The sequence below is a fragment of the Hyperoodon ampullatus genome (assembly GCF_949752795.1).
Source record: "Hyperoodon ampullatus genome assembly, chromosome: 3".
Taxonomy (NCBI): domain Eukaryota; kingdom Metazoa; phylum Chordata; class Mammalia; order Artiodactyla; family Ziphiidae; genus Hyperoodon; species Hyperoodon ampullatus.
Window position 1 is genome coordinate 18,099,096 of NC_136916.1, and position 16,016 is coordinate 18,115,111.

At 42.0% G+C, this 16,016-nt stretch overlaps 1 protein-coding gene across 1 annotated transcript in view; it reads right to left on the reverse strand.

Annotated features, from left to right (window-relative positions):
- PARD3 (par-3 family cell polarity regulator) overlaps positions 1-9,501 on the reverse strand; it is a gene marked incomplete at its 5' end in the record, with an annotated part of 523,272 nt that extends 513,771 nt beyond the window's left edge. The window contains 2 exons of the mRNA XM_079699052.1: positions 9,099-9,200; positions 9,457-9,501. Coding sequence (XP_079555178.1) covers positions 9,099-9,200; positions 9,457-9,501 — 147 coding nt within the window. The remainder of the gene's footprint in view (positions 1-9,098; positions 9,201-9,456) is intronic.
- Between the last annotated feature and the right edge of the window lie 6,515 nt (positions 9,502-16,016).

A 16,016-nucleotide genomic window follows, 5' to 3' on the forward strand; every position in this document is an offset into this window, starting at 1 on the left:
CACCTCCAGCTGTTTCTCCAGTATATTAGAGACTGCAAAGAGTTTGTTGAATGAATGTCAGAAAGATGAAATGAAGGAAGGAATGAGTGAATCTGTAAGATCTGCTTAACCTTTGCTCAAACAGATGCTGTAATTTTAGTCCGATACATGAATCTGAGGCATCCATAATTGTGATAATAATCAATAATTGTGATACAATTATACATGGCACTAACCTCCTGGCATTTTAACAAACACTCATAAAGAAGATTACATATAAGTAATCTAACAAAATTAAAGACAGTCGTTAAAATCAATATATTTTTACTAGCTAAACTAGCCTCTTTCTCCAACCCCAACCAGCGATAAAAATGTTTGTTATCTGGGACCAGTCAATCGCCCAAAGAAGCGAAAGAGATCTGCAGATTCAGGAAGTATATTTGGTTCTCCCTCGTCTCAAACCAAGGACACTACCATCTATCCAACTCTCAGGGCTGATACAAAGTTACAGCCGTATCCTGCTACAGTGTACATAGCACATGAGGCTTCAGTTTTATTAGTTGACTTATTCTGGAATTATAAGAGGATCAAAGGGTCCAGGCTCTTCCTATTTTCCTCCTCTTTTACTATAAAATCCAGGAGGAAAAAAAAACCTCCTACTTTCTACATGATTATACATGAATAACTGTATGAATGAATGAATGGGATGATCTTGTTTATCATTTATAATTACTTCTCCAATTATTCAGAAAATATTAATGAGGAAGAAACCAACTGTCATCTACCTTCCTCCTTCTCTTCCTTTTTGTGATGATAACAGTTTATTATATACAGGAAAAGTTGAACTGTATACATTTCACTCTAGATAGGAGAGAAAAGAAAACCTAGGCTAAACATTTTAAAAGTTGGAAGTTATTATAAAACAGCTTTTCACAGCATTTGTTCTGGAGCACTTGTTTTGAGATGTGCTGTTTTTCTGGAGAATTGTCAGTGTTGGCCAAGTAATATTTTAAAACTGTAAACAAGGCCTTCCTTCCCCCTGCACCCCAATTTTAACTGAGATGTAAATGACATATAATATTGTGTAAGTTTAAGGTGTACAAAGTGTTGATGTGATGCACTTATTACACTGCAAAATGATTACAACCTTAGTATTAGCTAACACCTGTATCATGTCACATAATTACCATACCTTTTCTGTGGTGAGGACATTGAAAATCTACTCTCTTACAAACTTTCAAGCATGTAATACAGTATGACTAACTCTAATCACTATGCTGTTCATTACCTCCCCAGAACTTATTCATCTTAAATGTGTACCCTTCAACCAACATCACCGCTTTCCTCCCATGTTTCAGCCCCTGGTAACCACCATCATTATAATCTCTGTTTCTACGGGTTTGGCCTTTTTAGATTTCACATATAAATGAGATCATACAATACATATTCCTTTTTCTCTGGCTTATTTCACTTAGCATAAATTCCCTAAGGTCCATCTGTGCTGTCACAAATGACAGGATTTTGGTCTTCCTTATGGCTGAATAATAGTCCTGTGTGTGTGTGTGTGTGTGTGTGTGTCTTTATCCATTCATCCGTGGATGGATGTTTGGGTTGTTTCCATATCTTGGCAATTGTGACTAATACTTCAATAAACATGGGAGAGCAGATATTTTTTCAAGACAATTTTTTCATTTTCTTTGGCTAAATACTCAGAGGAGGAATTGCTGGATCCTCTGGTAGTTTTAGTTTTGATTTTTTTGAGAAACTTACATACTGTTTTCCACAGCGGCTGCACCAATTTACATTTCCACCAACAGTGCACAAGGCCTCCCTTTCCTCTGCATTCCCGCCAACACTTGTCATCTCCTGTCTTCTGATAACAGCCATTCTAACAGGTGTGAGGTGATACTGTGGTTTTGAGTTGTGTTTCCCTGATGATCAGTCATGTTGAGCACATTTTCAAGTACCTGTTGGTCATTTTGCATGTCTTCTTTGGAAAAACATATATTCAGTTCCTCAGTCCATTATTTGATCTGACTGGTTTTTTGAGTTCTTCACATATTTTAGACATATATGGTTTCCAAATATTTTCTCCCATTCTGTAGGTTGCCTTTTCCTATTATTGGCAGTTTCCTTTGCTGAGCAGAAGCTGTTTAATTTGATGTATTCCCACTTGTTTATTTTTGCTTTTGTTGCCTTTGCTTTTTTTTTTTTTTTTTTTTTTTTTGCCTTTGCTTTTGATTCCAAGACTTTTGGTTTGGTTTGGTTTGGTTTTTAATGATACAGTCCTTGTTGGCTCCTAAATACTAAAAATCAAAACTGGGATCTCTGCTTCTTTTCAGGAAAGAATATACATACTGATAGCTTACTAGGAATCCTCAAATTCTAAAGATGCAGAAAATAACATATTTCTTCCCTCAACTGTTACTGAGCACCTATTATGTGGCAAGCTCTCTTCAAAGTGATAGGAATATAAAATAAGTAAATGAAAATGAATATCTACAGAAATTCATTTTATAAAACAAATACCTACGATAGCCTGGCTTATATGTTTGTTTTTAAACCATTAGAAACTGGTATTTAAAGAATGACTAGTTCACCTAATTCAATGAATGGTGGTAGCAATGGTGACCAACAATGATGACAGTTATTACCATTTCCTGGGGTCCTATTTTTGCCAAGCACAATGCTGAAACTTTAACACATATTCTCAGGCTTAAACTTAATATGACCTTGTAAGGTAGGTATAATCATTAACCTCCCTTTAGGGATGTGAAAACTGAGGTTAGAGAGATTAAATACTTTGCTCACAAAGTAAAGAAGTCATGGGGCCATAATTCAGACACAGGCAGTGTGGCTTCCTTCCCCCGACCCCCCATAGAAGACGCGCCTTGCTGATGGAGCAATAGAAGAGCAACATGCAGCAGACCAGGGAACCAAGCCCTAGCCTACAGGTAACAGGATAACTGTCCCCCACTCCTCCTGACTCACCGGGCAGCTCCAGCCAAGCAAAGTCCTCACTGCCTCCCCCTCAGGAAGGCTGACAAGCCAAGACTCTACAGAGAGTCCCCACCTCCAGAGCTCCTACTGCTTCCAAGGGGCCGTGCAGGGCCCGGGCCCCCTTTTCTATTCCCTTGCACTAACACCCCTCACCCATCACCGCCTCTGCTACACCTGGCCCTGTGCTCCCCGACCCACCCACCCACAAATTGATGAGCTGGGGGTGAACCGGTACTCGTGAAATACTTACATGTTGGGAAATAATCCCTTTGAGTTAATTAATTAGCCATTTAATGCTCTACTTGGCACTTAATTTAAATATTTTCTTTTTTAGAACCCAACTCAAAGAAATCCATTTAGGAGGAAATTAATCAAGGCATCTAGTTAAACCAAGCCTGTTTATACAAATTATTTCAATTCCAAGTTAGCAAACTCTTTAAATCATTCCTTCCCTATGCCAATTCATACTAAAGTTAAAAAAAAAAAAAAGATGTTTATATTCTAACCTCAATTTAGAACTGCCTAATGCTCTCTTCCTATTGGAATTAGGCAGAAGGAGAATTATGGAGAAATTAAAAAACAGAAGGTAACAAAATCCCCAGTTTTTCACCTACTCCACCCTCAGAGATAACTATTTCAGTCGGTCCCTTAAACCCTTTCCAATGTACATAATTGTTTGCACTAAAATTAGACCATATTTTGAATGCTGTTTTAATCTGATTTTTTAACAAATTTATATTAGATTCACACATTTGTCTGCGCTTCTGTTCCAAATATCCAACTGCCTAACTGACACCTCCAAGGCACCCCAACTGACTAAAATCAGGACTAAATCCTGATCTCCCCAGTGGGTCCCAAGTCACCCCCTCCAGCACGCACTCCCCGCCTTGGGGAATAACCTCACCATCACATTTACCTATTAAGCCACCTCAGATCTACCTACTCCCCACCTCTCCACCTTCTCCTTCATATCCGTCTCCCAACTCCACCAAAACCCACACGCTGGCCCCCCGCTGGTCCACTCTGCCTCCTGCCCATTCATTTCTGACACACTCAGCTGGGGATATTTCTCACATGTAAATCTGATCACCTAATGTAATGTAAATCATTCTCACCTGGCTTTCCTTCAGATTCCAGCTGGGTCGCATTTTTTTTTTTAAGGCAAGTCTTGCTTCACCCTGAGCTTTGGCACATCTTTCACAGGACCGTTCCTTTTCCTCAGAATCATTATCTATCAGAAATTCTGACTCTCACAATAGATCATAAGCCCCAGTAGAGCAGGAAACATGGCTACTTTCGTTCAACAATGTATCACAGCACTAAGCACAATGCCTGGCACACAATAGGTGCTCAGCAAACAGGTTACATTAATTAAAAATACTGAAAGAAAAAAAAAGACTAAAAGTCTTTTCTTTCAAAGAAAATTATTATATGTGCTATCTTTTAAATTATTATTATTATTTGGGCACCCTGGTTTGAAAAAATTCTCTACCTAACCTTTATCCAGCAGGGGGAGGGGCACTCAGCTTTGGTTCAACATTGCAGCTTTGATTTGTCTATTCCATAAATGCCTCTGTGCTAGCTTTCACCGACATGTAGAAATTGCTGCTTGCCCACAATCCTAATACAGTTTAAAAGTTTCTTTTTCTCCACATTCTTCTACGTGAGGACACTGGCTAGACTGTCCCCCAGAGAATCCTGGCTCCTTTCCAACAAGCAGCAATCAACAGTCTCCACAACAACCCTTCACGGTGCCTGGACCCCACTCTAAACACACAAACTCTTCAAAGAATTTATATTGCTATCCCATCCAACCCTTCGTACAAAAAGCAAGACACCGATAGTGGAAGATTATTTCCCAAGGTCATCCCCAAAACAGAACACACATGACATCATTCTAGGTCAAAACAAAATGACATCCCAGTGTGACAGAGGAAATGCTTGATGCCACATCTTAAATCACCTTCAGCACCAAAGACATAAAAGAGAAGACAATGGCGTGAGTGAGAAAAAGACACTCTTCTTGCTGATCCCCACCCCCGCCAAAAGCACACCACCCCCACCCCCCGACTCTAAGTACTGGTCACTTCCCCCTGAAACCTGTTTCCACCCAAGGTCAGTGCGAGGTGCCAGACTGGAGGGAAAAGTGAGTGAATGCCCAGGATTTTTACTCTGTCGTCTATGTACTAAGTTTACTGTAGTTCACAGAGGGAATGACGGGAGGGAAAGAGAACTGAGAGAGGCTCACCAATAGTAAATTATAAATAATGAAGAGCAAACCAGGAAGAAATTCAGACAGAACGCAGCGCAGCACTCAGGAAGCCTCGCATTACGGCTGTTGTAAACGGTGCCGGGGATGGCGTGAAATCCGCTTCGGCTTTTCACAATTTGGCGGAATGTCAAGGAGAAGACTGAGAATCAGATCCTAAGAGTAAACAGAGCAGCATGACAACCCTGCCTGGAAGCAGCAATGTCCAGAAGGGACGAACAAACATGGCACGTCTTCATGCCCGAAGTAGACCTAGGATATTCCAGAAAATCAAACCTACTCCAAGAACACAAGACGACCTACACTCACACCATTTTGAATACATTTGGGTAAACCCTGGAATTGGAATCGTATAGGCACTAAATGAAAACTTCCTCAGTGCTGTGCGTTGAACTCTAATAACTAAAGGATAATGAGCAAAATTACAGCTAAATAGATACTTCAGTTTTCTTCCGTGATCCTTTGAATTACTGCCTCTTAATCCTCATTTCCCTAACAGTTTTTCAGAATTTTACAAATTCAGTGACCAGGTATAAAATCTGTATCTCTGAGAGAGTTTTCCCCATTACAGAGACTGAGAGGAAGGCAGGGCCACTGAAGCCTTGTTTTCACAGTTTGTGAGCAGAAACAGCACCCTGGGGTGGGGTGGGGAATAAAGTTCAGGTGCCGAGAGGAGTGTCCTAAAACAGGACGTGTTTTTAAAGAGGAATTTTATTGTTTAGGAGAATGTTTTTCTAACCTAAAAAGCAAAATAGGTGTCAAGATCCTTAGCTAGAGAAACTGCCAAGAAAAGTTGAAAACACTCCAGGGTGATTAAATCAGGATCAAATTTCAGAACCATGGAAAAGAGCCATACAACTCACTACACACAATCCCTCACTTTGAATAATGCATCCAACAACACCGGTGAATCTGGGTGCTGGGATTCTGGATTAATTATATTTTCACAGTTATAACTTAAAATGGGTCCTTTAAGATGCTCCTTCAAAAATTTAAATTAATTATACACATACACATATTTAAATATTTCTGAACAAATAAAACAATGACTTAAAAACTATTTTAGTCAGCAGTACCTTGTACTCTCTACCATTTTTCTATTTGAAACCTGAATTTAATCTACATGATGTAAAATTGTCTGAAAACTTATTTTACTTACTAATATTTAAAACCTTTTTCTCAGGTTAAAAGATTTTTTTAACCTATATAGGATATATAATAAAAGATTCCAGAAAATGTAGATTTATCATCAAATTCACATAAGAATATAAGATCTAAAACACGGTTTATCCTATGATTTCAATATGCAGCTGTTTTAGATTACACAGTTTCCTTCTTTGGTTTTTATGTGCGATCTAATGGTTGTGCTGAAAGAAGAGTGCATTATTTTCAGTTGCTGAGTAACAAATTGCCCCCAAATTTAAACAAGAACATCAAACCCCTTAACCTGGTTGATCTTTATAGATCCAACAGCCGCACAGTCCACGTTATTTTCAAGTACACGTGAAATGCCCACCAAAAAGGCCATAAAATAAGTCCCAATATGGTTTTAAAGTTCTTTTTAAAATCCTATGGCTGAACATCTACATCTCAATACTCTACCTACTCAAAATGTGAACTGTGTTTGGAGTGTGAACGCTGATCGGGGTGCAGGGAGGAGCGTTACTTGTGCTCCATGAACCTGCCCAGCGCTATACCATGTGGGCTGAAGAATAAAGTAGGATGGCACCAACTTGGGGGAAAACTACATTTTTGTTCAATCAGAAAGGAAACAGGTTTCATTATCTTGTAATAACGTGTAATGGAAAAGAATCTGAAAAAGAATATATGTATACGTATATAAATGAATCATTTTGCTGTACACCTGAGTCTAACATACATTGTAAATCAACTACACTTCAATTGAAAGAAAGAAAGAAAGAAAGAAAGAAAGAAAGAGAGGGAGGGAGGAAGGGAGGGAGGAAGGAAGGAAGGAAGGAAGGAAACAGGTGGAGAAACAGGAATGCTCACCACTGCTGCTGGGTGCAAAAGACACACCCAGGACCACTCAGCTTCCTCCACAGAAATCCAAGAGTCCAAAACAGGACGAATGAAAGAGCACATAAATCCCTAAAAGAAAACACTGTGCGGCTATGTCGGCATAGCTATGGTTAATGGATGTGGAAATGTATTTATAATCAACTCCAAAAAAGCAGGCTACTACTCAATCCTTTTTATTTAAGAGGAAAAAAGTGTGTGTCTGTCTCTGAAGGAAAAAAGCGTCAGGATGCAAAGCCCACTCAAATAGCGGCAGTAATGAGCTTTAAGCAGCAAGGTGGTCACGAGTAACTATTTCCTTCTTTGTATGTTTCTTTTTCCTCATAAGAAGCTGTATTCTTTTATAGAAGAAAAACAACCAAAAAAAGAAAAAGGAAAGAAAGAGGAAGGGAGAAGAGAAAATATTAAAAGATCAGTACAACGCATTAGCTCATCTCTTTCCAGCATTATGGCTGGGAAAGGGTAACCTGTTTAAATTCTTCATAAATTTCTGTAGTTTAAGCTCTGGAGCTGAGCTGCACAATAAGATGACTATAATTTAAGTCTCTAGAGGATGCTCTTCATGTGGACTGCAGGAAAAGGATTTGAGAGCCACCCTATTCCTGGCTCACAGAAGAGCCTGACAAGGAGAACTGACCCCAGGAGAAAGCAGCAAACCACAGAGACCGGCAGGAAAGTTCTGCATTTTTGACACCACGTGCTCCCAGCCCACGGTAGCTGCAGGGAACAAACCCCACTACGGCAGGGGCTAGTGGATCAAGCATCCATGACGTTACACAACACCTGGTATCCTGGAATTTTTCATTTTCCTTAAGATTTCAAGAAAACACATAAGACATCGGCCGGTTCTGAGCCAGGCACTATGCTGTCAGGAACGCAGGCGTGAATAAGCACAGCAGCCGCACTCGCCCAGCCCACAGCTCCGGAGGCAAGGGGCCAGCGGTTGGAGAGCTCCCGGGAGGAAGAGGAGCGGGCACTGGGCGATTTACCTTCCTCGACCCCATGCAGTCACCTCGCTGTGCAGCCCGCCCTGAGCTATCACAGGCTGCGTCGAACGGGTGAGGATGTGGCCGCCAGCCCTCCCAGCATCTCACAGCAGGTCAAATACGAGGGGGTGTGGCCACAGCCTGCTCAAGTTGGATGCAAGCAATGAAGAATCCGCTGACTCCTGTGCCAGAGCCCAACATCCTGCCACAGATTCCTAACACGTTCTGAGTCACTCCTCTGCCTCATTCCCTCAAGGAGGACAGACAGGAGGGTGGATACACGCCAGTGATGCCTCCATCACAGCCAACAGCGAAGATGCCGTTGCAATGTGACAGCACTCGGAGAGGAGGCACGGAGGAAAGGGCGGCTTCCTGAAAGCCAAGCCCAGCGGGAGGATGCTGGGATGCAGCCGGGCCATGCCAGCTGCTGGGATGGGCCGCCACTGGGATCAGAACAGAGACCTTGTATGTCGCACATGGAAACAGTGAGCATAATGACAGGCCTGAGTTGTCGGGAAAGATGTTACATTTGGTTAAAATGAGGGGGGGATGGCATGGAAATCTCTTAAAGATATTTCCATTTAAAACGCTGCAATTTTAAAAGTTCAAAACCTAGTATTATGTCCCAGATATCAAGAAAATCATTATACCCTGGGGAGATTCATGATACTTATTATAAAACAAACATACCAGTATGAGCGGCCCAAATGTCCTTTAAAACACATGTGTCTGAAACAGGAAGGAAAGTGCTGCCCCCACCCATGCCCTCCCCCCACCCCGCCTTCACAAAATGCACTCAGAGACGCTTAGTCCTGACTTGAACTCACTCTGTCTTTATCATCCGCCACATCACAGAGGATGTCGTCGAGATCGAGAATTCCTCCATCTCCATGTTCCAGTCGATGCACTTGTATCCAGTAGTTTGGATCCTGTATGAAAGAACAGACAGCAAGTTAGCATCACCAAAAGGGAACACAACAATTTACACGGGGATAACCTCCTGCCATGAAAAGGAATCGACCTCATCAAGAATATCCCAACTGACTGAAAATTCAAGTGGCTCCCTAACTTTGGTTGAGTCAATTTTCTTTTCTTTATGATGGAGTCACTCCTGCATGCACATCCCTTTGACTCAGACGCCAATACACTATTGTGATAAGAACTGCAGAAACGAGCAAAACTCACTGCACACAAAATATTAATTCCTCTGAAGTATGCTGGGTTTCCCATGGTCCAATATGAAATACTTATTAATCCTCCCAATCCAATCTACTGAGATATTCTAATAAGCAAGCAACGTATACTGTGTGTCTGAAAAACTCATGTCACAGCTTATCTGAAGAAAAGGAGGTTGCCTGCCTCGGTGGCTCAAAGTAACCCCTACAAACAGGTCTAAATATACTGACACAGAAGAATGTTAAGACCACAAGTGAACAAAGCAAGCTCAGAACAGCATGTGTGCTTGAGTCTATTTCTGTAAAGACAAAGTTACATACACTTGTATGTGTGCATACAGCAATGTCTCCAAAGATGCACACCAAAATTTGTAATGTTTATCCCTGGGGGTGGGACTGGGGGAGAAGGAAGAAAAAAGACTTCATTTTAAGTGTTACACACTTCTACCTGGGGGGTGTGTGTGTGTGTGTGCATGTTCATGCATGTGCACACACATATATACACACACATACATATACACACAATGTAACATAAAATCAAGCTCTAAAATTATGTGAAGAGAGAACATAGTTGTTCTTAAACTTCTATAATCATTCTCTTGTGTACTTAAATGAAAATATACTAAACTATACCTTTTACCGTTAGCTACTAAATCATCCACAGCACAGAATTACTAATAAAAAGTTCAATTCAAGGTAACACTCCATTTTCCCAGCCTAACCAGTGATGTTTGGTACATTTTTTCTTAAAGGAAAGTCTGAGATGGAGGAGACACAAGATTAATGAGAGTTAAAATACAGATTCTGGACCCTACTCAGATCTACTGACTCTGACCTTCCAGGGGTGGGGTCAGGCAATCCATACCCTTGAAGCCCTCCAAGGGCATCTTTAAGAGAGCCATGGCTAAGAATCACAAAAAATGGAACACATAAAAATGCAGAATTATCAATCCCTGTCATTTCTAACCAGCACAGAAGGCAGTCCAGACCCTAATTCTCAAAGTTATTAAACATTATCGTAAAAACTACTATGCCAATAACCCAGAGTTCCTCTGTACCCTTATCTATCTAGATTTCTTTAATAGATTCAGTGCTGAAATCAACTGTTCATCCAGAGCACGGAGAGTAAGCTTGTAGAAGACACACACACACCACACACACACGCATGCACACCACACACCACACACCACGCACACACACACGCACACCACACACACACCACGCACACGCACACACCACACACAAAAAACACACCACACACACCACACACACGCACACACACACCACACACACGCACACACACATCACACACCACACACACACACCACACACACACACCCTTGGCATCCCCTTCACTCACTGGTCCTTACTCTGCGTAATTCCCTGGTTACAATGTCATCCAGATAGCTCTTAAGAAACCCGCTGCTGTGAGTCCAGCCAGGCTCCAGAATTTGTCATTTCTAGAATTGTTGAGCTGTTGAAGAACAAAGTCCTGAAACAAGCTATACTCCTAACTCTTCTTTACCAAATGGTACTAACTCTCCAAGAGAAATGGGGAAGAATGAATAACCTGGGGGCGAATAAAGAGAAAGTCATCATCCCCAGCCACTTACCACTGATCCATCCTGCCCTCCACTTCCCCCAAGCAAGCTGCAGGATGACCTAATCAACCTAAATATCAGCTTTCACTTCTGAAACAACGTTATGCACACAGAAGCAGGCTGACCTCTGAAATGTAGCTTATAAAACACATTCATACAGCCTCTCAGTCCTCCTCACTCTTTCCACATGAGATCACAACCTGCTGCCTTCCCATAGCACTTGGAGCTACTCTTCTGAAATAAATTCCCTCCTAAAGATTTCCCAGCCTCTTAAATTGGAACCTGAAAACCTGCTACGGTCCAGCCTCTCTCCCACCACTTCCCCTCTCACAGCCCGCACCGCGCCCTGTATAACTGCACCCCTCCTCACATACCCAGTGCCTGGGGACCCACCTTACCCCCCAGGCTGACCATTCCCATCCATCAAGACTCCTCAGCCATCCTCCTCTCCAAGAGCTTCTCCTGACTGGAACACCCCAAGAAAGGTTAGAGCTCTATCGCCAGCCTCACTGTTAATGTCTCGAAAAACCATAATGGTATGATGCAAACTAATATATAGAGGATGGATAAACAACAAGGTCCAACTGTACAGCACAGGGAACCGTATTCAATATCCTATGATAAACCATAATTGAAAAGAATATTTTTTTAAAAAAAGAATGTAGGGCTTCCCTGCTGGCACAGTGGTTGAGAAGTCCGCCTGCCGATGCAGGGGACACGGGTTCGTGCCCCGGTCTGGGAAGATCCCACATGCTGCGGAGCGGCTGGGGCCGTGAGCCATGGCCGCTGAGCCTGCGTGTCCAGAGCCTGTGCTCCACAACGGGAGAGGCCACAACAGTGAGAGGCCCGCGTACCGCAAAAAAAAAAAAAAAAAAAAGAATGTATATATATATGTGTGTGTGTGTGTGTGTATATATGTAACTGAATCACTTTGCTGTACAGCAAAAATTAACACAACAGAACTATACTTCAATAAAAATGTTTAAAAGCCATTGAGCCTTTAAAAGCTGTTAATACTGTATTTTTCCAAATGCTAAAATAATAGTACAAAATCTTCTGTTGACCATACTTTGCCCTCGAGCTACCACACCTCGACCCTCTTGACAGCAAAATTTTTTAAAGATCTGTCGTCTCAGATTCTTCTCCCATAACCCTGTTCCAATCAGGCTTCCTCCACACCATGGTTCCAAAACTGTCCGTCAAGGTCACCAACAGCCTCCATGTTGCTGAAGGAGTTCTCCAGACCCACCTTCCTTGGTCTATCAGCAGAATGCGAGGCCGCTGGTCACTCCCTCCTCCTTGAAACACTCTGCAAACCTGGCTTATCACCCTTCAACGATCTGATCAAGGCTTGTCTAATTCTGAGATTCAGTTGATGACTTCTGCCTCCAGAGAGGTTCTAATTCAACAGCCAGGTATGCCAACTAGCCCTGACAACACCATATCAAGGCATTCATCAGGCTGGTGCTTATTAAATGTCACTCCACACCATGTGCTGAATGGAAACAACCATTTGGAGAGAAGGCACCAAGAGGGAGTCATCAGGAATCTCAAGAGAGCACAGCACACTAAAAAATCAGATCTGAGCAGCGCACGTGAAAATGACCTCCTCCCACAGGAGTGTGAAAACCAGGAAGGAGGCTTTTTGCCACTGAGAAATACAACTCCTTGGAAGAGTAGTCTCTCAGGAGATTTTAACTGACAGCCTTCGTGCACACAATTCTCTCTCGATACCCAGAGCACTCGCTGTGCTTTCAAGGAACAGTCAAGTACCCGTGAGGGAAAACTTTTCTAAAAAATTTAGACCATATTCGTTGACTCCAATTTGTGTCAGTCTACACTAAGTTTGAAATAATAACAGAAATCATTGCTGTCCCGGCTGCAGAAACTTAGAAATGTACCTGAATAGAAAGCTGTGATAAGCCACTTTTAAAAATACCAAAAACATTAATTCTACAATCTGCAGACCTGTCAGTGGGTTAAAAAACAAACATGACACAACACTCGATTTTTTTAAAAAAAGTTTCACTTACGGTATGTACATATAAAATAACCAAAGATTTAAACACTAATAATAAGATTACAGTATGATGAACAAAAATCCATCACACATGAGCAAGAAATGAGAGACAAGGTTTGTCCAACAAGTGGCTGGAGAGAGGGCTACCAAGAAGCAAATGTCCCCTCCAGACAAGGCTCCCCCCCAGGATGGATCCAAGCCCAGAGAAGAAATTGGGAGGCAAAATCACACACAGAATCACTGCTTCTCCCCCAAGATGACTGGGAAAAAAGATGGAGGGAACATTTCTATGACCAGCTAGAATGAAAGCACAGAGATATGATAAGATGCAAGTTGCAAAGAATGCTGATACCCACCCTATCCCAGGACACAGGAAGAGAATACAGTGCAGGAAAAGTCCTAATGAAAGACTGACTGCTATCCAAATTTCATGAAATCTCTCACACTCCATAAAGAGCACTGTCACACTGTACAACAAGATACTGAGCTTTTGCGCGTGATGACCTGGGTAACACACAAGCACTGCATATTTTATGCCCATGCAAGTTTCAAAAAAACATCTACAAATAGAAACAGTACCCTACTCTTGCATTAACCATGGCGTACAGCAATGGTCTATATCCTGTCAAATCTTCAAATGAGAATATACTTGTAAACGTAAGACTAGAAACTTCATGTTGATCCAAAAGAATTGAGTATTTCCTATGTGTGAAGCACTGACAATCATTACCTACTGTGAGAAATTAAAATTTATCAGATGAAACAAAGAGTTAAAAAGAGACAGACCATGAGTCATAAGAAAACTAAACATAAAAATGCTTTGTGAGTTCAGAAGAGGAAAAGATTACGTTCACTGAAAAGATTTGGGGAAGGTTTGTGGTGAGGTTTTAGCAGAATCAGATGCCAGAAGAGGGAGGGTGGGAAGGAGGGAGGGAGGGAGGAAGGAAGGAAAGAACTTCCAAAAAGTAAAATACAAGTCACCACATCAAAGGGAAAAGGAATCAGAAATCAGAACGGGTTGGACCCTCTCAAGAGCAACACCAAAATCTAGATGATAATAGAATACTGACTTCAAAGTTCCTAAGAGAAATGGTCTACAACATGGAATTCTAGACTTCAGCCAACAGCTACCAGAAAAGGTAGAAAAGGACATTTCTAGAAATGCAGTGTCTCTAAACAATTACCCTCTCTGTACCCTCCTCAAGTGAACACTAGAGGATGTGCACCAACAAAACCCAAGACATAACCGTGAGTGAGGAAGGCATGGCATGTGAAGCAGGGGGCAGACACAGGAGAGAACTGCCAGGGGGCGGTCCAGCCAGGAGCCATCCCCAAGACTAGGTCCAGAAAGGACCCGACGCAACTAAACACACCCAGATGCTACTTAACAGCTGGCAGAGCTGGGATGGAATTAGCTGCAAATTCACAGAAGACCAACCAAATGGAAAAAAAAAAAGTTGTTCATTTCAGGGAAAACACAAAACTTGTGAAGGAAAGAAAGAGTAATCAAGGTATCTTTCATACATGGTTCAGCTATGAGAAGCTTTTAATACGGAAAGTAGTGTGAACGTCAAGTATTTAATCAAAATTATAACTACTTTGGGGGGAAAGAGGTCTAAAAAGTGTGTGTGTGTGCGTGAGAGAGAGAGAGAGAGAGACAGAGAGAGAGAGAGAGAGGAGGGAGGAGGGAGGGAGAGAGAGGGAGGGAGGGAGGGAGGGAGGGAGAGAGAGGCAAAGCATGCCTGGGGCAGTGAAACAGGGTTAAATCTTCCACATTGAGTCAAAAGACAGACGACCCACCCCCCCACTCCCGGCCCTGCAAAAAAAAGAAGAACCGACATAAGCACTCACACAGAAATATGGAGGAGAATATGGAAAGGATCAGGTACAAGAGTTGGAAACGGCAACCTCTGTAGGAGGTGCTGCTCTTTTTCATGAGAATCCTGGTAGAACTATCTCACTCTGCACATCTATAATGTTCAGAAGCAAAAAGACGAGAAACCGTTTGAAAAATTCCTTAAAATAATGTGCATGGCACATGGCTTCAAGGTTAACAACCGTCCATCCCATGAGCCGAGGATAACTGTGTCTCGGGACAAATGAAGTCATTGGTAATGACATCACAATTATTGATAGAAAGCACTTCCTCGTTCAACTTAATAGAAGAGCACAATCCAGAGGACTGATGCCTCATGCTAGATACTCTTGGTTAAGTATCTCTCCAATCTACTTAAACCAAAAACAAGACATTTAAAATACGTTCCAAAGTTTTTTTGTTTTTTTTTAAAATGAATCATTGGTATTTCAAGACAGACGTGGTAGAGTCCTCCCACAGTATCTGTAGGGGGGTTGGTTCCAGGACACCAAAATCCACAGGCGCTCAAGTCCCTTGTACAAAATGGTGTAGTATTTGCATATAACCTACCACATCCCCCTGTCTACTTTAAATCATCTCTAGATGATTTATAATACTGAATACAATGTAAGTGCTATGTAAATAGCTGCCTGTGCAAGTGGTAAATTCAAGTTTTGCTTTAGGAACTTTCTGGAATTTTAAAAAATAGTTTCAATTGAAATCTGAGGATAAGATTGAATCTGAGGGCTTCCCTGGTGGCGCAGTGGTTGAGAGTTCACCTGCCGATGCAGGGGACACAGGTTTGTGCCCCGGTCTGGGAAGATCCCACATGCCACGGAGCGGCTAGGCCCGTGAGTCATGGCCGCTGAGCCTGCGCGTCCAGAGCCTGTGCTCCGCAACGGGAGAGGCCACAACAGTGAGAGGCCCGCGTACCGCAAAAAAAAAAAAAAGAAGAAGAAGAAAAGATTGAATCTGAGACGCAGAACCCACATATAACGGATATAGAGGGCCGACTATACGTGTGATTTTGACCTTAGCTACTGTAATCATTTCCACTTCAAAAATGCCTATCATGTATAAATTCAAACCACAGG